Source organism: Bubalus bubalis, chromosome 12 (genome assembly GCF_019923935.1).
Source record: "Bubalus bubalis isolate 160015118507 breed Murrah chromosome 12, NDDB_SH_1, whole genome shotgun sequence".
NCBI classification, from domain to species: Eukaryota; Metazoa; Chordata; class Mammalia; order Artiodactyla; family Bovidae; genus Bubalus; species Bubalus bubalis.
The window spans coordinates 21,718,482-21,745,043 of record NC_059168.1 but is presented as its reverse complement, the minus strand read 5'-3'; the positions used below and the strand labels follow the sequence as shown (position 1 = coordinate 21,745,043).

Sequence of the window (26,562 nt, the reverse complement as noted above, 5' to 3'; positions counted from 1 at the left end):
ATCCTCTTTTACAGAGACCTCGGTTTTGCCTTTGTCTGCTTTTCAAAGCCCAGGGCTAGATCGCCACTGTTTGAGGGCATCCACAGCCTCCAGCCTCCTCTGAAGGTAACTTAAAAGCCCTGGACTAGAAGCAGAAAGGCCACTTCCATTCCTCCTTCAGGCTCAGAAGTATCTGAGTTTTCTGAGGTCTGAGCACCTGGAGACTTCTTGCTCAGGACTTCGCATAGTACCCTCTAAGGACCCTGGCAGCCCAGCCAGCAGTTCCCCCCACTTTTATCAGGCAGTGCAAAAGGACTGAGAGAACCCCATGAACCCCCAGGAGCGCCCGTGCAGTGCTCCCTGCATCTGGCTGCACCACTTAGCTGCCTGGCTGGCTTAAAACCATAAACAGAGCCTGCCAGCTGCCAAAATACACCCTGAGACAGACAGACACACCCACCCACCCACACACACACCTCCACTACCACACACCAGGTAATCCATCAGCTCCCAATAGACAGCCTGGGCCAGCATGTTATTCATTCCATTCTCCTCGCAATTGGCTTAACATTAAATTACGGCCCCACTCCCTGCTACCTTTAATTTCACAGTCTATTCCAAGGACTAGAGGGAGCACAGGTACTTTTGATGCTTGATCACCTCCTGCATTGCCCCCACGTGGGGGCATGGGACTGACCTGGCCTTATCTAGTTTGATGTGTTGGGAACAGTTCTAACATCAGCAAATGAACCTTGTGACTTCCCCCCAATCCAATCCTACCTGTAAGTGAAAACAAACACAAGTCTTACCCTCAGAGAGTCTAGTGAAGGACAGTGGCATTGTTGAAATTAATAGGACAAGTAGATGCAAAATTATGACTCTGACATAAAGGAGATGCACGCAGTGACTGGAAACCACAGAGGAGTGTGTCTGAGTGCTGAGGACAAGGTGGAGATAGTCCAGGAACGCTGAGGTCTCGAGGATGAGCAGGATTATCCTCCTGGAGCAGAAGGAAAGGCACACACGAGGGCTTTGAAGAAGGAGGCCTGTGAGACTGGGGTGCAGAGGCCGAGGAGGGGTCAGGGAAGATGGTACCAGAGGGGAGGTGGAGGCTAGATCACAGAGAGCCTGAAGGTGGATCTCTACTGTGAAACTCCACTGTGAGCCTCAGTGGAACCACCCCAGATTGTAAATGACCAGAATCGATGATGAGAATTGATTTAAAGAAAAAAAAAAACAGCCAGAAAACACTTCCCTTTTTTCTCCTAAATGGAGAATAGACGGGAGGGGGCGCAGAGTCATTTGAGTGAAGGAGATACAAGCAGGTGTCTACAGAACTGCCCAGAGAAACAGGTTCCCGACCAGAGGAAGGCAGAGAAGATCTCCTGTGGTGAATCTTAAAACAGAGCCAGAGTTAGCCAGGTCACAGGGGTGGTGACATTAGAGGCAGCAATGGGCATTCCAGCCAGAAGAATAGCAAAAGGGAAGGCAGAGAGGCAAGGAGTGTTTACAGGGACTGATCAGAGGTTCAGTACTGTGTGAGATGAAGCATGATGAGAAATAAAGAGCTAAGAGGGGAGGTTGTCAGAGACCAAACAGGAAAAGCTCCCTCCCCCATGATGCAAGGCCTCATCCAGCGTTATCAGGAAGCACAGAAGGGTTTAAGCAGGGAAGTGATAGGATCAAGTTTTCTCTCCAGTAGATGATTCCGTCAGGCGGACAAAAAAGAGGATAGGAGGAGAGACAAGAGTCAGAAAGATTAGTTACCTAGAAGGCTATGAGTCCACTAAAATACTCTGCAGATATTAAAAAAAGATTAAAACTGGAAAACTCTTGTGGCTCAATGCTGGCTACAAGGCAGTATATATCATATTATCTAAATATGTCTCTGTACTTATGGTTACCAGGGTGGAAGGGTGGGAGGAAGGGACAGTTAGGGAGTTTGGAACTGACATGTACACACTGCTATATCTAAAATGGATAACCAAAAAGGACCTACTGTATAGCACTGGGAACTCTGCTCAATATTATGTAACAACCTAAATGGGAAACGGGCTTGAAAAAGAATGGATACATGTATATGTATAATTGAATCACTTTGCTGTATACTTGAAACTAATACAACAGGGTAAATCAACTATACTCCCATATAACATAAAAAGTAAATATATATATATGTGTCTTTATATATTTGCATAAAAACTGGATGAAAAGAAATCAAACTTTGAACAGGATTATATAAGTAAGTTGGAGGGCTACAGTTGATGTTTGTTTTTTTCTTTGCAGTTTTTTGCATTTTCTATAACGAGCGCATGTTAATGAAAGTTCATAGTTAAGAAAGAAAGATATAAACCACGGAGACAGCATGAACCATCCTATCACACCGATGGCAACAATTTACATTTCGTGAGTGCATGATGTTTAGTGACCCTAAATCTTAAGCCACAAGATAAATATCATTCTCTCCGTGTTCAAAGAGAGGAAAATGAAAAACAAGGAAGGAAAATGATTCACTTAACTTGACACAAAGGGCTGGAGGCAGAAGCAGACAGGAACAAGGTAGACGCATGGACCCTTGAGCTGGTTCAAATCCTTTTTTTGCTGAGAAATTATTTGAACACAACAGTTCATGCACAATCCCATAATTAAGACAGCCAAAATAATTAGAACCAGCCCAACAGACTGCACGATTATCAGCCCAGATCAATAAAGAAGAAGCCAATGCACAGCTGTGGATAGACAAGGCCACAGGCTACACCGTTACAAGGACTGTGATTCCAGAATCCTGAGTGAGATTATGACAGTATTTTTCTAGAAGTGAGGAGGGGCCAGCCTTATAAGGGAAGACAGCAGAAGCTGCTTCCACACTGTGCCCATCCTCATGCCTCCCGATGGTGTTAAAAGAGAGGAAAATTCCAACACAAGCGGGACACAGCAGTTGCTCACTTAACTCCCATGCCAGAAGAGGTAGCATGGTTCTACTTCTCTAATTACTGGTCATCTCCTGGCTTTCCCCACAGCTCCAGGAGCTACATAATCCTGGCTGAAGCCACAGTGACATATACTGAACCCTCCTGGCTCCCTCCTCCCTAGGATGAGTTCCTATCTCCATCCTAGGCCAGGCAGCTGTGGTCCCAGGATAGCACCAGGCCTGACCGCTGTGCTTCCATGAGTGCCCAGAAAACACAGCAAAAACAGCCTCATGGGAGACTGGCCCATGTGATCCTTATTCATTTATTTGTTTAAAAACTTTAGAAAAGCTTAGAGAAACCCAGTGGTATTTTTTAATATAGTTCCTACAGCCTAAAATAACATTCTTGGCTTTGCTGGATGGGAGGGGTGAGGTCACGGGGAGGGAGGATGGGAAAGGGAAGAGGCTGCCCCAAATTGCCAAGCTTGCAGATTAAAGAAGCACAAATTAGTCAGTGTCCAAGTTTATGCTAAAATGGACAACACTGGATTTTGCAAGCTAATAAAATGGCATTTACATGTAAATATACAGAAAATGAATAACCAATTTACATTTTCTCAATCTACCCGGCAAGTGGTCCTGAGGACCAATAGAATAACAATTAACTGGAAGTTCAGTATCCAGGGGTCCTAAATTAACCTTGCCCCATGTACATGCTTTGCTTCATCTAAAGAAGGTGGAAATGGGAGGTCATGGTGGAGCATGGCTGGCAAGTCAAGGTTGTGAACAGGATGACCTTGTGGAATGCCCTATAAACATGACTTAGCCCTGTCTGTCAGTCTCCTGGATACTCTCACAGACCCACACATCTGCCCTCTCAGTGGCCTTTCTATTTTTGAGCCCTTTTTAGTCCCTTGGGCTATGTCATTTCTGCCCAGCTCTCAGTCTTACTTTCTCCCCCGCAAGGATGGTCACAAACATTAGATAATTCCATAAACAAGAAGAGTTGGACACTTTATCCAAGGGTCTCTTACTGCAACAGAGAACACCCCAAAGGCCTCAGGCAGTGACCCGAGGATGCCTCCAAACCTTCACACGCTGGAGTCCCTCCAGAAACCTCACCTGCGACAATTTGCCCAAACTTCAGACCTAACTCCAACTTGCTTCACCTACAGCTCCCTGTTCCTGGCCCATTAGAAGCAGCAAGGTGGACTACAGGAAAGGACAGCTCAAGACAGACATTGGAAACAGAAGGAAGTGATATTTAGAAAGCAGCAAGCATTAAAAAAAAAAAAATCAGAACCAACACAATCATTTTCGTGAAAAGTATAGTGTTACTGTGTCATTTGGTTTTGAGGCACATAGTTCCACATACCTCTATGCTGCCCAAGAGGAATATATCATGTTAATATGCTATATCCCAGTTATTATATCATAGTTCACAGCAACAACCTTGAGTCATTCAGCAAAAGTTAAATTTAGTGCTCTCTGTTTCAGAAGGCAGATGAGAAGTGTGTAATGCACTGAATAATAGATCCATCCAGTTAGATAAAAACAAGTTTCTGAGGCACAGAAAGGTAGGTTTTAGCCCTCTGGAAAACTCACCTTTTCCTTCCTGACACTATAAATAAGCCATAAAAAGTAATAATCTGGAAAACTCTGAAATCATGAAGTTCGACTTTAAAAATGAGAAACTTGGATTTAGAGAGGTTTAAATGACTTGCCAAGGTCCCACGGGTGGCACAAAAGCCAGGACCAGGCCCACAATTCCCGGTTCCCAGGGTTCTTCATCTCCTCCCCACTCCACGTGGCCATCTTCCCCTCCGTCCGTATACAAACAGTAATTAACGGCAGTCCCTACATTATTCTCCTCAGCGCTGAGTCAGAGAACATGTCTCCTTTTTCTCGTTGTAAAAACTGCTCTGAGTTATACGGAAGGAATCTGCTGTGTAAATTTAAGGTGTTTTTTTCTCCTCAATTCCATGAATATCACACTCCTTGTCATATGGCTTCTACAGAGTAATTTCAGTTTCCTAGTGCATTATCTCCCACAGATTTTGTAAGAGTCTTCCTAGCGTTACTGTTTGTAAAAGGAAACAAACAAATTCCAAAAGAATGAAGCGACTTTCTAAGAAATATATCCCCAAATCAGCAGACCACAGTGAAGACCGTTATGTGATGACTCTTTCTCCTTGGAATTTTGTCTCCCCCATCTTCACCATCACCAATCAAAACAGGTCTCTCTTCTTTTTTTTTCCTTCCTCTTAGATAAACTTCTAAATCTTCCAAATGACCCAAATGCTTATGATGGGGAAAGGTGAGGTGGTGGTACGCTCAACCTCCAGACCATATACACAGTCTTCTAGATCTCACGCTCTCTCTCAGTAAGAATCAGCCCGACTCTGATGGGGATAACTCAGATGATGATCTTGTCTACCCATCTCTGCTTTGTCTGGAAGGATTTAAGTGAAAACAACTGGTCCAATCAAACATCAGAAGTGGAGCAACAGATCTACCATTATAATCATTGCCATGGATGCCTAAAGAAGCTTACCTGGGCATATCCTTTCATCTACATTAAAGAGAAAATTTGGGGGCAAGGAAAGTCATATCAAATTCAAATTTTTTGAATAGGGCTTTCAGTGAAATTAACTATTATGCCAGTGAAATTAACTATTATGCCAGTTACAATATGTGGCAAGCCACCTAAAATATCATTTGAGGGGAGAAAAAAGAAAACCAAGTGAATAATCAAGATTCATAATATGAATTAAAGTGATCAAATATAACTTCCAGGTATTTAACACAGTGGATTATTAAATTCAGAGAGTACATCTCTAAAACCTTTGAACAAAATGAATCATAGTAGATAATTGTGGATTTCTCTGACTTCACGTGGCTTGTGAGTATTAAATACTGTCATGAAGCAAAAAAGTAATAAATGTAGGATTTTTTTTTACTTGTAATAACAAAAAAAATGTGTATGAGTTTTTTCTTTTATCGAAATCTTTCAAACTTCTTCAAAGAAGTTTAAAATGAGCAAGTAAAGCAAAATTTAAATTATACGATACAATTTTCTAAAGGGCACTTCTTTTTTGCTCTCTATTATAAACTCTAACTTCAGTTCCTAAAGCCAGGTATAACTTATTATTACCAATTCCCTGTGAAATTATCTAAGAAGAAAAAAAAATTACACAGTTGACTCCTTCCAACCAAATGGCAAACATTGCTCGGGCAGAAAAGAATTCCTGGAATAATGCGGAAAGTCCCGCTTTCTCCTTTGAAACCCTCAGGAAATGAAAAAGAAAATTAGTAAAAAGAAAGCATGTCACATTCAAAAGAGCAAAGGAAAGAAATGTGGGTGAACAATTGAAAAGAGAGAAAGGTTCTCAGATTTGGCTTGTCCTAATGCTTACCTGCTTCTAGAGAGAAATGACCTTTCTCTATCCTTACAGTTTGCTGAGTTAATTAAGCTGCTGTTTGCTGGGCATCCTATAATTACCGCCACTTAATGCTGCAAAAGACCCAGCAGGTTATACCAATCCAACCCCTATATTCACAAATGAGAAAATGAAGATCTGAGAGGTGTGGTGACTCGCCCAAGGTCACATAGCTAGTTAATAGCAGAGGCAAGGAGATGCCCTGAGTCTCTGACTCCTGTCACCTCAATAAACTGCAAAATAAACTTGCTGAGAGGGAGATGATTTCAGCATGCCAGAAAAGCACCAGTCTCTTGGAGAGCTATCTCAGTTTGAAGAGTCTGAAGAGTACACTTGAACCCTACATGGTCTTCCAGGCTTTTTGTCAGCAAACAGCCTCCTGCCTAAGACACCTGACACAGTATCTAAATAGCTCAGAAATGAGCCTGACAAAGGGCAGCCACCAAGAGTCTTTCAGTGATTCACTCTAGCTCTTGTGCTTCCTGGTGAAAGGAAGTATGTAACTGGACTTGAACAGCGTTACTGAAAAACAGAACATTTAATAAGCCAAAACTGTACAAGGAAATACTTAGAATAAACCTGGGAAAACACTATGTATCTATTGAGTTCCTGGTATCTGAAAAACCACCAAATCAGGTCCTGTGAGAGAATAAAGGAAAAGTCCCTTGAAGGTAGGGACTTCCTGCTACGGGATATAAGCTGAAAGACAAGAAAATCGTAACAAAAATGTAATCCTTTTGCTAAGGCTATGGTTTTTCCAGTGGTCATGTATGAATGTGAGAGTTGGACTGTGAAGAAGGCTGAGCGCCAAAGAATTGATGCTTTTGAACTGTGGTGTTGGAGAAGACTCTTGAGAGTCCCTTGGACTGCAAGGAGATTGAACCAGTCCATTCTGAAGGAGATCAGCCCTGGGTGTTCTTTGGAAGGACTGATGCTAAAGCTGAAACTCCAATACTTTGGCCACCTGATGTGAAGAGTTGACTCATTGGAAAAGACCCTGATGCTGGGAGGGATTGGGGGCAGGAGGAGAAGGGGATGACAGAGGATGAGATGGCTGGACGCCATCACGGACTCTATGGACATGAGTTTGAGCAAGCTCCGGGAGTTGGTGATGGTCAGGGAGGCCTCGTGTGCTGCGATTCATGGGGTTACAAAGAGTCGGACACGACTGAGCAACTGAACTGAACTGAATTGGAGAACATTTTGTGAGGAAAATCCTCCATAGAGAAGCACCCTGTTAGGTTTTACACTGGTTTTTAGAATACATCAAAAACAAAAGCAACCATAAATATTATGTTTTACGTAATACTATAACTGCTTTTTTAAAATACCAATTGCTTTGCCTTCTTTGAATTATTGGAGAAGGCAATGGCACCCCTCTCCAGTACTCTTGCTTGGAAATCCCATGGACGGAGGAGCTTGTTAGGCTGCAATCCATGGGGTCGCTAAGAGTCGGACATGACTGAGCGACTTCACTTTCACTTTTCACTTTCATTCATTGGAGAAGGAAATGGCAACCCACTCCAGTGTTCTTGCCTGGAGAATCCCAGGGACGGGGGAGCCTGGTGGGCTGCTGTCTATGGGGTCGCACAGAGTCAGACACGACTGAAGTGACTTAGCATAGCATAGTCTTTGAAAGCTCAGAATAAGTCTCTCTTCTCCCTTTCCTTGAATTGAATGAGTGGGTGAAAAAGAATGGACCAAATATGATGGTATTTGAATCAATCCAGTGGAATTTTTTCAACAACTATTCCATGGGAAGATAGCCATGTGCCAGATACTGAGCTAAGTGGCATCTGTTCCCAACCTAGGTAGGGAGCAAAGTGGGCAAGGAAATAAACCACAATATAATGTGCCTGCATGCTCAGTGGCTCGGTCGTGTCCAACTCTTTGCAGTCCCATGGACTGTAGGCTGCCAGGCTCCTCTGTCCATGGAATTTTCCAGGCAAAAATACTGCAGTGGGTTGGCATTTCCTACTCTAGGAGATCTTCCTGACCCAGGGATCAGACCCACGTTTCTCTTGTGTCTCCTGCATTGGCAGGTGGTTCTTTATCACTGCAACACCTGGGAAACCCCACAATACAATGTAGAAAGTAATAATATAGAGGTATGTGCAAAGCACACTGGGGTCCTAACTAATAAAGCAATTAATTCTGCAGGTAATGAGAGACTAAGGGGAGAGTCAAGGAAATCTAGAGAGGAAAAAACAATGGGAGCCTTTAAGGAGTGACCAAATGGACAAGGAGCGGTGGCATTTCAGGCAGAAGAAACAAATTCCACCGTGACACAGAGTGAAGGGCATACGTACTGAAAGAAGAGCAAATGACCTGGTGAAGCCTGACCCCAGATTGCAAGGAGAAGTGTCTGAGTACATAACAAGGAAAGGAGTTGGAGCCACATGGAGAAGGCTTTTTTATGAACTTCGAAGAAGTTTAGACTTTTAGATATGGGCAACGTAATGATTTTGTTTTGGTTTTGACCCCATTAGCCATTTTAAAGCATGTAATCTCTTGTTCTTTAGTACATTACCATTCCTACCATCTATCTCTAGAACTTTTCTATCCACCCCAAAGAAAATCCTATATCCATGAATCAGTCACTTCCCCATTCTTCCCCCCTATTTTTCTATCTCTATGGCTTATTCTGGATATTTCATATTCATGGAATCATATAATATTTTGCCTTTTGTGTCTGATTTCTTTCACTGAGCATAGTATTTTCATGGTTCATCCATGCTGTGGCATGTATCGGTACATCATTCCTTTTTAATGTTCCATTATATAGACATAGCCTGATATGCCTCTTGAGAAATTTGTATGCAGGTCAGGAAGCAACAGTTAGAACTGGACATGGAACAACAGACTGGTTCCAAATAGGAAAAGGAGTTCATCAAGGCTGTATATTGTCACCCTGTTTATTTAACTTATATGCAGAGTACATCATGAGAAACGCTGGACTGGAAGAAACACAAGCTGCAATCAAGATTGCTGGGAGAAATATCAATAACCTCAGATATGCAGATGACACCACGCTTATGGCAGAAAGTGAAGAGGAACTCAAAAGCCTCTTGATGAAAGTGAAAATGGAGAGTGAAAAAGTTGGCTTAAAGCTCACCATTCAGAAAACGAAGATCATGGCATCCGGTCCCATCACTTCATGGGAAATAGATGGGGAAACAGTGGAAACAGTGTCAGACTTTATTTTTCTGGGCTCCAAAATCACTACAGATGGTGACTGGAGTAAGTTAAAAGACACTTACTCCTTGGAAGGGAAGTTATGACCAACCTAGATAGCATATTCAAAAGCAGAGACATTACTTTGCCAACAAAGGTTCGTCTAGTCAAGGCTATGGTTTTTCTAGTGGTCATGTATGGATGTGAGAGTTGGACTGTGAAGAAGGCTGAGCGCCGAAGAATTGATGCTTTTGAACTGTGGTGTTGGAGAAGACTCTTGAGAGTCCCTTGGACTGCAAGGAGATCCAACCAGTCCATTGTGAAGGAGATCAGCCCTGGGATTTCTTTGGAAGGAATGATGCTAAAGCTGAAACTCCAGTACTTTGGCCACCTCATGCAAAGAGTTGATTCATTGGAAAAGACTCTGATGCTGGGAGGGATTAGGGGCAGGAGGAGAAGGGGATGACAGAGGATGAGATGGCTGGATGGCATCACTGACTCGATGGACGTGAGTCTCAGTGAACTCCGGGAGTTGGTGATGGACAGGGAGGCCTGGCGTGCTGCAATTCATGGGGTCGCAAAGAGTCGGACACAACTGAGCGACTGATCTGATCTGATCTGATATAGACATAGCATATTTTCTTTAACCATTCATCAGCTCATGAACACTTGGGTTGTATCCACCTTTTGCCTATTTGGAACAGCACTGTTATGAATATTCATGTACAAGCTTTTGTTTGAGCCCCTGTTTTCCATTCTAGAGTATATTCCATTCTAGGGTATATTGCTAGGAATGGAATTGCTGGATCATTGGGTCAGTCTATTTTTACCTTATTGGGGAATCCATCAGACAGTGATTTTTAATCAAAGTAAAGGCATGGTAAGATTGTATTTCAGAAAGATAAATGAACTTGATAGGTATTTAAAGAAACAAGATCTTAGAGGGTTGGTTCCCCAAAGATCTACCGAATAGTTGTTCATTTGCTCTTTCCTGCTTTCCTTTATTTCCTGCCTCTCCACTTGTTTTTTTTTTTTTTCTTTTTGAACCTGCAAATTGGCATGCAATCTGGTGGTCCTAAAATATGTCCTCCCACATACCTTGTGGCTCTACACCATCTTTTGAGGCTTCTGGGCTGAAATCCTGCTAGCTCAGCCCATCTGCAGTAGTTCAGATTGTTTTCTTGCTTTGTAATTCCTGCTGTAAAGAGGTATCAAGCTTTAATAAATAGGCCTCTCAGTTTCAAATAAGAGGTCCAAGAGGAGCACAAAAATTCCATCAGGAAAGGTGAAGTGCCCTGGAGTGTTGTGACTTGAACATTCCTGCTGAGATGCTTGAGCTTCATCTTAATATGCTCTCTCTCCATCCCACTCCTCCAAACACAGAATTCCATGTTGCTGAACAACCACTTCCTTAGGTGACCTTCCAGGTTTGAACAACACTGACCTCATCAACCCAATTTGTGTTAAATTTATAGCAACTGCACTATCAGATCTTAAGAGTGCATCAAAATTCTCTAAAATGTACAGTTTTGAAAATTTCACATTCCATTTTGTTAACTGCAATTATGAAGAAGCCGCCATAAAACAACCATTCAGTCCCTGGGTTACTACAGATAAAAGAGTTACCAACCAGCCTTTAGAAAAGCAAAGCACAGAGCTTTCAGGGTGCTTCGATATGCCCATGAAAAATAGAATATGCTGCTCCCAAATATGCCACTCTGATACAAGAATCATTTTGAGCTGAAGGCAATCGAGAAGAAGCAGATACAAGAAAAACTCTGCCCTTCTCCTACTTGCCTAAAAGCAGGACATAAATTTATAAAGGTGCTGCTTCCTTCTTCTACCAAGGATAGAAGTTAATTACCAGGGATAACTCTAGATTCTCATCAGTGAAGAGATGGTAGCAGAGGAATCTACATGACAATCCTTGCTAATTTCTAGCCCTGATTTACTACCAGTCTCTCCTAATATTTGCCTTCCCACAATCTGTAAGCCCTGGAAACTCAAAGTCCTTTTCCTTTGTCTTACCACTTCTCTAAAAATGTACCGTTCTTTCATTAAGATGCCATATAAACCTAAGTCCTAAACACCACTTTGAGCTACCAGTCTCTGAGGGCTCCATATGCGTGATGCACATGTTAACTTCTGTTTTTCTCTCTTCATCTGTCTTTTACCAGTCAATTTACAGGAACCCAACCTGAGAATTTAACAGACAAAGCTAGTGGAGGTGACAGAATTCTAGCTGAGCTATTTCAAAACCTAAAAGATGATGACATGAAAGTGCTGCACTCAATCTGCCAGCAAATTTGGAAAACTCAGCAGTGGCCACAGGACTGGAAAAGGTCAGTTTTCATTGCAATCGCAAAGAAGGGCAGTGCCAAATAATGTTCAAACTACTGCAAAATTGCTCTCATTTCACACGCTAGCAAAATAATGCTCAAAATTCTCCAAGCTAGGCTTCAAAAGTACGTAAACAAGCTAGGCTTCAAAAGTACGTAAACTAAAAACTTCCAGATGTGCAAGCTGGATTTAGAAAAGGCAGGGGAACCAGAGATCAAATTGCCAACATCCGTTGGATCATCGAAAAAGCAAGAGAGTTCCAGAAAAACATCTACTTCTGCTTCATTGACTATGCCAAAGCCTTTGACTGTGTGGATCACAATAAACTGGAAAATTCTGAAAGAGATGGGAATACCAGACCACATTATCTGCCTTCTGAGAAACCTGTATGCAGGTCAAGAAGCAACAGTTAGAACCAGACATGGAACAATGGACTGGTTCCAAATAGGGAAAGGAGTACATCAAGGCTGTATACTGTCATCTTGCTTATTTAACTTCTATGCAGAGTACATCATGCAAAATGTTGGGATGGATGAAGCACAAGCTGGAATCAAAATTGCCAGGAGAAATATCAATAACGTCAGATATTCAGATGACACCCCCCCTTATGGCAGAAAGTGAAGAAGAACTAAAGAGCCTCTTGATGAAGATGAAAGAAGAGAAGGAAAAACTGGCTTAAAACTCAACATTCAGAAAACTAAGATCATGGCATCCAGTCCCATCACTTCATGACAAATAGATGGGGGAAAAATGGAAACAGTGACAGACTTTATTTTCTTGGGCTCCAAAATCACTGCAGATGGTGACTGCAGCCATGAAATTAAAAGACACTTGCTCCTTGGAAGAAAAGCTATGACAAACCTAGACACTATTAAAAAGCAGAGACATCACTTTGCCAACAAAGGTCCGTACAGTCAAAGCTATGGTTTTTCCAGTAATCATGTATGGATGTGAAAGCTGGACCATAAAGAAGACTGACCACTGAAGAACTGACGCTTTCCAACTGTGGTGCTGGAGAAGACTCTTCAGAGTCCCTTGGACTGCAAGAAGATCAAACCAATCAATCCTAAAGGAAGTCAGTCCTGAATATTCATCGGAAGGACTGATGCTGAAGTTGAAGCTCCAACACTTTGGCCACGTGATGCGAAGAGCTGACTCATTAGAAAAGACTCTGATGCTGGGAAAGATTGAAGGCAGGAGGAGAAGGGGACGACAGAGGATGAGATGGTTGGATGGCATCACCAACACAATGGACATGAGTTTGAGTAAGCTCCAGGAGATGGTGATGGACAGGAAAGCCTGGAATGCTGCAGTCCATGGGGTCACAAAGAGTTGGACACGACTGAGCAACTGAAAAACAACAACAATCTGAGAATTTAGGGATATAGAGGAAAAGATGTTCTTTTATTTCCCTATTCCCATCAGGAGGAGAAGGCAGTGGCACCCCACTTCAGTACTCTTGCCTGGAAAATCCCATGGATGGTGGAGCCTGGTGGGCTGCAGTCCATGGGGTCGCTAAGAGTCGGACATGGCTGAGCGACTTCACTTTCACTTTTCACTTTCATGCATTGGAGAAGGAAATGGCAACCCACTCCAGTGTTGTTGCCTGGAGAATCCCAGGGACGGGGGAGCCTGGTGGGCTGCCGTCTCTGGGGTCGCACAGAGTCGGACACGACTGGAGCGACTTAGCAGCAGCAGCATTCCCATCAGGGCAGGTTGTAGAGAGGGAATGTGGTAAATCTGGAAGCACCAACAAGAAATCTGGGTTCTCTCAGTCCTGTTCTCCCTATGGAACGATCGCAGGTAGGACTGGACCACTGTGTGGACTTCGAGCTGCAGCAGCACTAAAGCAGCCACACTTCCTTTAGCTAACAGTAGCCAGACTTCCTTCAGGTATCAGGCAGGCAAGTGCCTCCTGGGGACACTGAAATCTTAGCCTCTGTCATGAGAAGCTTGATTGGTCTAAGGGGCTCATGATAATTCCATTCAATTCACTGGGGATTGGTTTATGAATGGTCATGTGACATAATTCTAACCAATGAGGTCTGTGGGAAATCTGGGCGATTTCTGGAGCATTACACTCATTCTAAGAATGTTTAGGAGAAAAGGGGCATGGCCTCTCTCCTGCTTTAGCCTTTGAACTACTGTTGTATGAGGAAGTGACCATCAGTCCTGCTGGTGACCAGGAAGAGACAAGCCTGAAGGCAAAGTTGCCCATGCTGCAACAACTAAAGCCCAACAGAATTCAATCTTCAATTGACCAGCCTAGGTACAGGCTTCCTCTGGACTTCTTGTTATGGGAGAAAACACATTCTTCTTGTAGGTTAAGTCATTTTTATCTGGGTTTTCTATTATTTAGCTCTAAAAGATCTTTAGTAAACCTGCTTACGCAAGTAGATAAATGTTTATCAAGCATTTTATTAATAGCATTTTTAAAAATTAGGCTTACAACCAAAATTATAATGTTTCATACCTGACCTTTTCAGGAATTAAAAACTCCGGAAACCTACATATATGGGACAATACTTAGCTGGGGGATGGGGGAGGAATAGGTCTGCCATTTTAACCTACAAATAGAACAGGAAGAGTGCTAAAACAAGAACCGTGTGATAATTGAAAAAATAAAAAACATGCTCTAAAAAACACCCATGCCACAAATTTCCAAAATGAAAATCTGGGGCATATTAGTAAGGAACATTCAATTTCCCCCATGGCCTATTCAAATGTGACTGCAGAGTCATCAGTTTAAATCATGGGTTTACTGAATAGTGAACTCTGTTTAATGCCTCTCAGGGTCTCTCAGACAGATTTATTTCAATAACTTTGTTACACTTGGAGGGCAAACAAAACTATGACCTTTTATGATTCCTCCTGTCATTTTGTTTTTAACTTTCTCAAATCAAGTGTGTTGGGATGGGTTCAGAAGACTAACAGGTAATGAGTTCTTAATAAAGTTCCCAATTTCCAAATCAGAGATGGTGCCTGGGGACGACTTTGGGAGATTGAAGTACACATGCTCACTATATCCATCAGCTTCCTGTACAAGCCTCGCTCCTAAAAAATACACAAACTGGATAAAGCCTCCACTCCCACAGCCGATCAGACTGCTTTCTCTAAGTTTCTTCTACATAAGATCAAAGGACCTCCCCTGTGCAAAAGCTAGAGTCTATTTTATAAATTAAAACTTATTTAAGATTTTGCTGATAACAACATTCCCTCCTTCACAGACATTCTAAAAACACTTTCTGAGCGAAAAACAGTGAGTTAGAGCTGGTGTGCCAGGAATTACATGTAATGGGCAGAAGTGCGCAGCGCACAAGAAAATTCTCTATCACAGCATCATAGTAAAAAAACTGGGTGAGGATCACAGCTCAAAGTTCCTTTCAACTCTATGAATCTTTAATTCAACATGTGCTTACCCATTGTCCTCCAACCAATTTGAGTTTCTTTCAGAAACAAAAGGTAACCCTTGAGGAAAAAAGGAAAGAAATACATGACTTTGATGCTTCTTCAGCAGACATTTCTGGCTGGATTCTATCTTCTACTGCTGAATAGTAAGCGATTTTCTTGTGCCTTTTTGGTTTTGTTTCTTTCAAAAAACTGAACAAAAAGACAATATTTTTCAGAAACGTTCTTATCGGCAGTCACTGTTGCTTCTTCTGCCACTTGAATTCAGCCTAGCTCTTTCTTTCTCTAGTATTTGTTAGTTTTAGCTTCTTTAAAACCAACATTTTCATTGTCTGAACATCGAAGTTTCCCTAAAATGCTAAGGATCAAACTAAAATGCTAAGGATCCCTAGATGCTAAGGATCAAACCCCCGGGAATAAGTGACTAAGTATTAGTGGCATAAAGCAAATACTGGACTTTGACAAAGACTCCATTACTGCCCTTGGCCATTCTATTTTTAGTTTCTCCTCTCCTACAGTTTATCTTCTGCTGAGTCAAATTGTTGCTCTGATGATCAGTTTCATAATCTTTCAATTCCATGACAAGTGATCAATTCTGTTGTTTTTCAGGATAACTTCCTTAAATACCATTTAATGGGATGCCCATGCTAAAAATTCCATGACAACTATAAACATTACTGTAAGGAGTTTTCAAAACTGTGAGAACATAAGGAATGGCATTCAAACTCAAATTAACCAAAAGCCCCAGCCCACCTCCTCAGACCCTCTTCCTCACTACTGAGGGTGTCCTTAGAGACAGCAAAATCTCACAGGGCAAGGACACAGCACCCACGTGTTTCACTAAGCAGCCTCTTATTTTCAAAAGCATTTCTTTTCAACACTCAGTAACATTTGCTGACTGATTTCTGAATGAAGCAAATGCTTACATCCCCTACACCAAATAAAAATTCCTTAAAATATAGGCAAAAGAGATCCAAGTCACATACAGCCTCCTACCCCTACCCCCACCCTCATTCTCTCAATCTTGCCAGTTAAAGACCCTAAGAATATACGTCAGTGTTCTCTGGCATGGCAGATGGAAGCATCAGTGTTGATTTACAGTTGAGGGACCTATTTAAAGGGACACTAAAGCCTTCTGGATTATCTATACATTCAAAGTTTCTCACATATTTCTGGAATCACTTCCCTGTCTACCTGTATGGTATTAAACAACCTGGTGGAACCAGAAGGGAACAGATTACATCCTTTTGGTCCTTAGAGGAGAAATGAGTTGATTGATTTTTTTCCCATGAACAAAACACTTAAAAGTCTGAACACTGGGGGACATCCAGCAAGTTGTAGAAATAATTCAGCGTGTCTTCAGTCAGTCAAGATAACGGAAACTGAAATATGGTGTGTATTGTTCCCCTTTTTTCACTTGCTAATGCATTTCCTGATGGGTGTCCCCATGACATTATTGTTTGGTCTGCAATCAGCTTATCTGGCTGAGTTACAAGAAAGATGGAGTGCAGCCTGGAGTTTCCTGGTACACTACAGCAAACAAAGGCTGTCAGCTTCATGATGGCTGATGCGGACTCTCTCGGGCTCCAAGAAGTTCAGTTACATCCTTTTAGTTAAAACTTGCAATAAAACAGATTAATCACTGCAATCACTTTTAACCACAGGGAAGCACTATAAGAAAGTGAAAATAAATAAATAAATAAATAAACCAGCATCAGTTTTACCAGGTTTTGAAGACAAAGTCCATTTTCTACTGTCAGATGCCTTTATTTTGATAAAAATCTTTACAACCAGTTGTGCAAAGCTTTAGACAATAGTAATGGTATGTTGTTTTTAAAATACATATATATGTGTGTATGTGTATATATATATATATATATAAATTGTAGAAAAAACTAATTTGTTACACTTAAAGCAAGTCTACAGGGTTAAGATAATCTTGTCTGAATTGCCCCCAAATTACTGAGCTAATGTTTTACTCCAAAGGAGACACATTTACTACTTGTACTATTTGCCAAACCTCCAGCTTAGTTGTTTTCAACTTTTTCCTTCCATCTCACCAGTTGCTTCTGCAAGGGACAGGGAAGTGAAGGGGATGACCAAATCAGATTATTTCTATTCTTTTAACCAGAAAATAATACAGGAAAATAGGCCTCAGATGGTCAGTCACATAATTGAGTATCAAAGGACAATGGAATCTCTCTGAAAGATAAGATGGACACAAGAAAGATGGGCTTAAGGACACTGCCAACCTGATGTTACAGCTTGCTTGTAAGCTGGCAGAGGTCACAGCTCAGTTACCTGGGGTATACTGCCCTGCAGGTGTACTCAAAGAGGAAAGGAGGGTTCGTTCTTGGTAACTGTTGGGAAAACCCTAGGACCAGCCTAAATTCCTTTAATGTGGCCACTCACCATCATTTCCCATTTACCATTGACACTGGGTGTCTCAGTTACTCCCTCAATGAAATGTAACTCCCGGATGCTCCCCCAACAAAAGCTATCTTCTCTTGCAATCAAGAACACTTGCAATTATGAGTAGTCTGCCTGATGGGGTTTAAGGGCTCTTTCTGAGCTTTGAAGAGAAATCAGGAGCTAAGAAAAAAATCGCAGCAACTCTAGTATGATTGGATGTGAATGTTCTATGGCATAGCAAAAAACACTTCTGTTGTTCCCCTCAAGGCCATTGCTAAATGTAATCCATGAGACATGGTAGATACAAATGTCATTGACTCTGGCAATTTTGATCACAAACCACTTAAAGCACCATCCACTTTTGTGTTTATGAATCACTATTAAAAGGTGACTTCTCTGTGCAGATGGAAAGAATAGAAGCAAATGTCTTTTTTTGATATCAGAGAGGCAAGTGAGAATTTAATTTCTATGCAAGATAACCTTCAGGAGTGTTATCAATAGGATGTGTTGAAGCATAGGATATCACACTCAGGTATGTTCAGCCCCAAGACACTGCAGCACAAATCTACAAATCTAGTCATTAAGAGCTGTGTAATATGAGCTAGCACTTGTTTAATCATAAAGTCGCAGGTAATACTGTTTCATGTCAGAAATGATACAGAAATAAAATGCATCTTCTTCTCTTGCCTGTGCAAGATGAATATGTGATACAATGGTGCTGGGAGACCCACCACAGAGATCAGCCACGATAGTAAAGGAACGATCCATCTTCTGCCCAGATGAGAAATCCGGGCTTTGCTGATGGGCAATGAGAGAAGCAGTCTTCCAAGAGAAAGGGGGATATGCCAGGCGGTACATAAGCAGTCCTCTTATGTACCCCCTGGAACATAGATAAACTTTTTTTTCTATTTATTAATATTACCCCATCCCTTCAAAGTTTGTGTTCATTCATGTTTCATGATGAAGTTTGTTTGGTTTTCCACACAAGTGTACAAAAAAACAAATGAAATTTTTGGACAAGCCAATATATTTCAGTACAGAGTGTGCTGCTGTTGCTGCTGCTAAGTCACTTCAGTCGTGTCCGACTCTGTGTGACCCCATAGACGGCAGCCCACCAGGCTCCCTTGTCCCTGGGATTCTCCAGGCGAAAACACCGGAGTGGGTTGCCATTTCCTTCTCCAAGGCATGAAAGTGAAAGTGAACAGAGTGTGCAAGCATACTCAAATGCTCAGTCGTGTTTGACTCTTTGCAACCCCTTGCACTGTAGTCGGCCAGGCTCCTCTGTCCATTGGATTATCTCAGCAAGAATACTGAAGTAGGTTGCCATTTCCTCCTCCAAGAGATTTTCCCCACCCAGGAATCAAACCCATGTCTCCTGCAGCTCCTGCCTTGGCAGGCGGATTCTTTACCACTGCATCATTTGGGAAGCCCATGAAAGTACAGTTCCTATATCTAATTTTTAAATAAAAAAATATAAATTACATAAAGTGGGGTTTAAAACAGTTTCAGAGACCACTGCCTTGAGAAATAGAGAGAGAAAAAGGAAGTCTTAATGATATCCCCAGCACCCCCAAAACTGAAGAATCTCTTTGCCAGCAGCATCTTCTGGTCCAAGAGAAGGTCCAAGAACAATGTGTAAACTAATGCGTCAGGAAGGAGAAACAGTGCTCGCCTCTCAGATTTCCCAGATACATCTGCTCTTGGGAGATAATTATTCTAACACAAATGATACTTTGGTCTACAAATGAGCTGGAGAAAATCATCAATCTATTTTTGTGTCAGGTAGAACTTGGTGGGTCCTGTACAGACTATTAATTTCATGGAAAATAAGCCAACAGGGAAAACAGATAAATCATTAGCAGAGTGAGGAAGAGACCCAATAAATGCCTACCAACCCTCCTACTTTCTCTTTCTTGCAGAGAGTAAAATGACAAAGTATTTATGTCCCACTGTCTTTGATATCTCTGTTTATCTCATTAAAGGAAAAATGCTTCTGAAACCACAAGGACATATTCTATTTCAAGTTTTAAGAATTCAATCCCAAATGATTTATACAAGTGAACAATATGACTACAGAATCGTAATCTTCACATTTCTAAAATTCTATCATTCTTAACTTCATAAAAACAGAACACTACCACATTCATTTCCCTTTTGTTTATTGCAGGCAATATATATTAGGATTCAGTTTACATAAACAAGGAACATATATTTGAAAAGTAGTGTGGATTGTTTTTAATGAAAATTTTTAATTAAAATTTTTTTTCAATTAAACTTAAGGCTAGTAAGAACAGTTGGCACTTTTGATATCATTTCAATGACTAATCCCTACTCAAAATTAATTTCTCCAAAGTTCCATATAATGTATTCACAAGACTCATCAGTGTTTATTTATTAAAGTCAGTGTTTTTGGTAACTGAAAGAAGCATTATAGAATGTTTCCAACTGAGTCTCTTTCCATCTGTCCTCCTATTTTACTGTTCATCAAGTAGTTTAAACGTAAGAACTGCACTGGGAACAGAACGCCTGGGTGTCACCCGAAGGCTCCGGCTCTCCATCACTTTGCAGTGTATTTTCTGTCATTTACCTACCAGTGCTAGCAGCCTGCCCAAAGTGTTTATCCCACAGCCTAACTAAAAGTAGTTACTCTATAACCTACTAGAAAATAACTACAGTACTTGATAGAAACTCCATCGGGGCAGGTGTTTTTATCCATTTTTTTTCACTTCTGTATTTTCTATTTTTTGAAGTGAAAGTGAAAGTCACTCAGTAATGTCCGACTCTTTGCGACCCCACGGACTATACAGTCCATGGAATTCTCCAAGCCAGAATTCTGAAGTGGGTAGCCATTCCCTTCTCCAAGGGATCGTCCCAATCCAGGGATTGAACCCAGGTCTCCTGCATTGCAGACGGATTCTTTACCAGCTCAGCCACAAGGGAAGCCAAATTTTCTATACATAGAACAATACCTGACATTCAATACATGTTTACAGAGTAAATAAATTGGGTGAATGGTGGAAAAAAAGAATCTATCTTTAGGTCACCTCCTCTCATTTCCTGGGCTCTGTACACAATCCATGCCACCTGCCTTCCTGGCTTTCTTTTATACATAAAGGCTTCTTTCCAATGTGGTATTCCCAGGGGCACAGAGGGGCCTGAGGCCCTCCTCTTTAAACCCATTCTTTCAAGTTTCTACCACAAGGCTTCTTTAACTGTTCTAGCCCTCCTGCTGCTGGATGGACGATGATTAATTTGCAAACTTACCAGAATCTGTCTTTACTTTGAATAGCAAAGCTTTGTTAGCAACAAGAGTTAGCTGCAAGAAGGATCTACAAGGAACAATAAGTTAGTCAACTGACCAACTCAAATACAAAAGAATTCTCACATGTGTAGCTGAAATCTTCCTAATATTAACTGACTAAATAACAGGGTTTTGATGGGCATTTATTCCTATAATGCAGTGCAAACTTAATATCTCTACAGCATTTGTAAGTTCCCATGTTATCCCAGTGGGCAAGATAGTAAAATGTGGATTAGTCAATATAGTAAGAGGACTTGGTGCTGGAAAACCTATATTCAAATTGTGTTGGGGACTGGTCCTTCCTCAGCCTAAGAGAGTAGCATCGAGTTCTAGTCTTGGTCCTTAATGGGTTTATCAATAACTTTACCTCCACTCTGACTGAAGGTCCTGGTTGGAGGTCCAATCTAGACCTTCTAGGGTCACTCTGGGCTAAAAGTAAACTAGAATCACAATGAAAGGGTGACATTCAGAGTTTGACAATTTTCCCAAATACCTGTCCCAATAAGATGGGTGCTTTTCTGGCTCATATGATTTCTCTAAAGTAGATGGACATTCTATAGACTTTTATGTTGCATTTCTAAGCCAGTCTCTTATAGTCCACAGTGTCTGTTTATTTTCCTCTACATCTCTCAGAAATACTTGCCCTGCCTCTCATAACAGGAAATGGAAACAGTTCAAATTGTGAGAAGTTTTACATACTAAAAATTCTATACTTTCCCCTCTGCAACTTTCACCCAACTCCTGGCTTTGTGCTGTAAATCCACACAAAGAAAGCTGATCTCTTTTTCTCTCAAAAGTTCACTAAACAAGTCAGTTACTTCTTGTGGCCCTTCCCATCCCTCCCCTCTCTCTTATCTGAGTCTCATAAGGTAATTCAGAGAAGTAAGGACGAAACATGGGACACTAGTGGTCCAAATTGTTAAATTAGCTGTGATGTCAATTTCTAGCTATAGGGGGCTCATTTAAGAAATTCAGACACCACCACAAGTGCCAGCACATACCACAAACGCCAAATTATACCACAGATGCCAAAACAAAAGTAATGTTTACCTAATAGAGGTGTCAAAAATCATCTGTTCAAACTATTCTTGGAATCACAGAATTTTAAAGCTATTCATTTCACCCATTCATTTCACAGATGATAAAACTGAGATCCAAAAGAGTTACGTAAGTAGCCCAAGGTAGATGGGGAGCAAAATTGAAAGTATCGCAGGCCCTTTCGGCCATCTCCCAAATAACAAATTATGATCCTACAATGTACTGAATGTCATTTCTCCAAACTCTTCACGTCTTAATAATGGCAGCTCGTTAACTTCCTAGGAAGCTAAATTTACATTGCTATTAGTACAACAATGACAGATTTCAGAACTAGAAAAAAAAATCCCCTAAAGGATACTGAGCCTTCTTACAAGGAACAAGAAAACTGAAGACCAAGGAGGCCTGGACTTGGAGGAAACACTGAGATTTAGTGGTACGGGCAACAAGGGAGCCCAGGTCTTCTGATGACAACCTCTTTAGTATTCCACACAAAGAATTAGCTAAACACCATCAATATTACAAAGCTGAGATCATTTTAATCTAAACTTGTGTTTATGATGAGAAAACTGTAATTCTTGAACTAGTACACAAGTTCCATCTTATGGAAGTGCTAGGGTGGACAACCATGTCAGAAAGATGTAGAAGGGAGTTCAAACAATAGGTGGGAAGTTGGACTGAATGACGTCTAAAGTCCCTTCAGCCTCTAGGATTATTGGATTCTGAACTTCCCAGGAGCTGAACAGCTCAGCTAGCCAGGGCGGATGAGGAGGTGGGGAATGTGCAATAGTCCTGAGGGGCATCCTCTCCTGCCCTTGGATTGAATGAACTCTACCCTGCTGTTTCAGGCATTATTCCATATCCAATTTACATGCAATCAAATACCCTAGGCACAGGAAGAGTGTAAGGAAATGCAGCTCTGTTGTTCATTCCCAAAGACAGACTTCACTGCTTAGCTTTCAAAACTGCCTTGCCTAAATGAGCATTCCATAACTGAGCTTCCACTTTGAGCTTTTACAGTTTGCTCATGTACTTTGCTACTATCAACATTAATTATGCAGCATCTTCATGAGGAGAAACCAGATTTGGATGTGAGGTAGGAGAGGAAAGAATAAAGCGCAGTTTCCAAAAGAAGGTTATTGTATCTGCTCCCTGCTCCCCAAAGCACTGGAGTCCTTCCACCACAGACAGATTTCAGATGGCAGTCCCCAGCTGAGCTAGCCATGGGAAGGAGGAAGTTGACATGTTTGAGAAATGAGGAATACGCCAACTAAGAAGACTCTGAGGCCAATATGTTATTAACTCCCTCCTTTTTATGTAATTCCATTCCAAACCAGAATTCAACACAAATCTGCTTCTTTGCTTTCCTGAATGGCTACTAAAAATGTAGATGTACTGATTTTATACGTCTTCTTTTTTCTTTTGCAATAATGAGTTCCAGGGAAGAACGTGGGGTGTTTTTTTTTTTTTTTTTTTTTCGTCTCAGAGAAAAAGAATTTATCATAAGGGTCAAGCTCTGACAGCTAGAAGAAAGCTTCAGCAATAGGACTGTCACACTGAATGAGGTTACAAAAAATAAATAAATAAATAAATTCAATGGATCCAACACCCATGGGAGCCAGGTTTCGTCTAGACTTTAGAAGAGCAAACTGATGTTCTACAACTCAGTGTCAAATAACAAAACAGCAACAAAACAGCCTAACAAGGTATCAAAATCTGAGAGGGTGATTCTGTAGAGACTCTGTGTGCAAATACAAAAAGCTCTACTTTAAAACGCTTGGGCAGGTTTTCCACTCTGCTCGCCCAGAACTGAGGATGGTGTGCCCAGTCATCAGGAGGAAGGCTGCAAAACAGTCGATGTCCTAGCTGCATTCAGCTGCCTCCACCAGAGCATTACTGTCGTCTGAGGTCTAACCCAAAGGAACCCCGCACTTCAGGGTTTAGAGGAAGGTTCCTCCAGCCTCCTGAGCTCCCCATTAGCCGGTCAGACTGGCATGACCACATCAGTCCCGTCTGCTACCAACATTAAAGCAGGACAAGAATAAAGCCCTTTCCTCCTCTTCTGAGATTTGCACCACTTTTCTTCCAAAGGTATTTCTAAAAGGAAAGCACAACTTGAGGGAAGGAGCCCAGCTGGGCAAGGTCGGGTCTTTTTGAGGGTTCCCTTCCTCGCCAGCGACAATCGACACATGCATTCCAAGTCGGGCAGGTGTACAAAGAGAGCGAAGGACGAGAGAGAGGAGAAGAGGGGGAGGAAGGAGGTCGAGGAAGGAAAGGAGACAGAGGTGAAGGGCTGAAGGGACTTGAGGGAAAAGAGGGAAAGGAAGAGTATGAAGAGGAAAGAAGAGTCGGGGAAAGAAGAGCGAGAGAGAAGGGAGGGACGGGAGAAAGAAAGGGAGACGGATAAAGAAAGGAGGCGGCGGGGAAGACGAAAGAGTGTGCCGGGGACGCGGCAGGGAGGCGGCCGTGGGGACCGGAGCCCCTGGGGAGCCACGAGCTGCGCTCCGCGAGCGGGCGTCTGGGGCGCAGGGCGCGCCCGGCGCTCACCTTTCAGGATGAGGGTGTCGATGTCCCGGTCGATGCCCAGGAAGTAGCACTTCCTCCAGAGGCCCGAGTAGGTGGCAAAGAGTGGCCGGCCGCACTCGGCGTCCAGCCCGCCGAGCCCCAACAGCGAGCGCCAAGACTCGGGGTCGGCGCGCCCTGGGCCGCCCGGGAGCAGCCGGCGCCCCAGTGGGGGCGAGTCCCGCAGCGGCAGGTGCGACAGCGGCATCAGGCGGTTCTTCTGGTCCGGGGGGTCGGCGCCCGCGCGGCTGCGCTCGCAGCTCTCCTTGTGGCGCCGGGGGTCGGTCTCGTACCAGTGGTCGGTGAAGATGGCCGTGACCAGCAGCCCCAGGGAGCAGAGGCTGAGGCCGAGGCTGAGCGCCGTGACGAGCGCCCGCGGCTCCATGGCTGCTCGCCCCGCCGCCAGTGGGCCCGCACGCCGCCGCCAGACACAATGCACTTGGCCTCGGCTCGCTCCGCTCTCTCTCTCCCGCGCTCCCCCACCTGCCCCCTGCCGCCCGCGGCCTCCGGCTCCCGGCCCGGCGCGCTCCCTCCTCGGCTCCCTCCGACCGCGCGCCCGCCTCCTCCCGGGCCCGCCGCTCCGCGCCACCCCGAGCCTCGAGTACTTTCTCGCTGCCCCCAACCCCGCTTTCACCGCCGCTCCCGCAGCCCCTTCCCCTCCCTCTTGGAGCCCCCCACCCTTCTCACCCCTAGCTGTCCATACCGCCTGATCGATCAATCCTTCCGCCCTGCCCTCCCGCGACTCTTCTTCCTTTTCGAATCCCTCTCCTCGCCCTCACTTTTCCCTTGTCTCCTCCTCTCTCCCCTTCACCCAGTCCCTACTTTGCCCCTACTTTTCTTCAACTCTTCCTCCCTCTTCTTCGTCCCTGTCTCCCCGCTCTTGTCCCTTTCTGTCCCTGCCCTGGCCGCGACGCTTCTCCCCAGCTACCCACGAGCGCTCAGCCGTCCTCTCCCCTCCGACGACCTGAAAAGACATCCACCCACATCAGACTCAGTCTTGTCACTTGTCCAAGTTGATGTTGATCAGTGTCCCGTTTTGTAACCAGAAGCGAATCCCATCTGGGTCGGGCTGCACGGTGATACTTAACTCAGGAATCTCGATCTGGAGCGGGATCCGAAGACCCTTTCTCCCTCCACTGAAGAACGCAGCCTCTCAGACCCCTGGGCGGCTCTGTCACCCTGCCATCCCCCGCTTTCCCTCTCCCTCCCCCACGGCAACCTCTCAGCACTCTGTCCGCTCCAGACCCTCTTCTGAAAGAAAAGACACCGAGTGTCTCTAGAGCGATGGACCAATGGCTAGAGATTTTTCTCCCACTCCAGCCTGCTCGAGATGGACTTCTTTTTCGTCGACCACCTCCATCTCAGGCTGGAATGACGGCCTCCTGGAATTTCTACAAGTCTATAGTGATCAATAAGCCCTTGCAATGGCACCTGGTCTGTGAGGTGATTCTTGTCCTTAAATAAAGAAAGTCCTTAGTAATAAATAAAGGGAATGATTTTTTTTTCCTCCTGTGCAACTTAGATGGGCTAGGAGGGTCAATAGCGTGGCAATACTACACACCAAAGTCAACATCTCAGCTTGCTTCTGTTTTCTAGGGCACTCAGAGGTATTAATTGAGAATAGCAGGCAGATTCACATTTTCTAAAATGAGGAAACCTTAGGACTCAGAGTCCTGAAAGAGTTAATCGCTGTGTTGTGTGGAATCTGATGATAGAGGAGCAATACCCTCCTGCCACTTAATGCCCAGGAGGCCACATCACAGACAGAAAACCATGCTGCGGGAGCCCAAGGATACCAAGTTTTGTATTCTTTTGCTATATTAATGATCAAAAGATGAGGAGGCATTCATTAGATGCTAAATGTCATTACTCCACGATTTAATGGGACTTATTAATTAGTGCCCCACATCAGTTGGTATGAATATGATTTATATATTTCCTCTGAAATGACATCTGTAAAGGTGGTATAAGAATCTTTCTGGGATTTGTTTTCATTGCTG

The 26,562-nt window shown here is 43.1% G+C and overlaps 1 protein-coding gene across 1 annotated transcript in view; it reads right to left on the bottom strand.

Moving 5' to 3' along the window:
• The window catches only part of TMEM178A (transmembrane protein 178A), a 59,519-nt gene extending 34,317 nt beyond the window's left edge, over nucleotides 1-25,202 (bottom strand). Inside the window, exon 1 of the mRNA XM_006071209.4 lies at nucleotides 24,548-25,202. Within this exon, the coding sequence (XP_006071271.1) occupies nucleotides 24,548-24,947 (400 nt within the window). The 5' untranslated portion in view covers nucleotides 24,948-25,202. The remainder of the gene's footprint in view (nucleotides 1-24,547) is intronic.
• Between the last annotated feature and the right edge of the window lie 1,360 nt (nucleotides 25,203-26,562).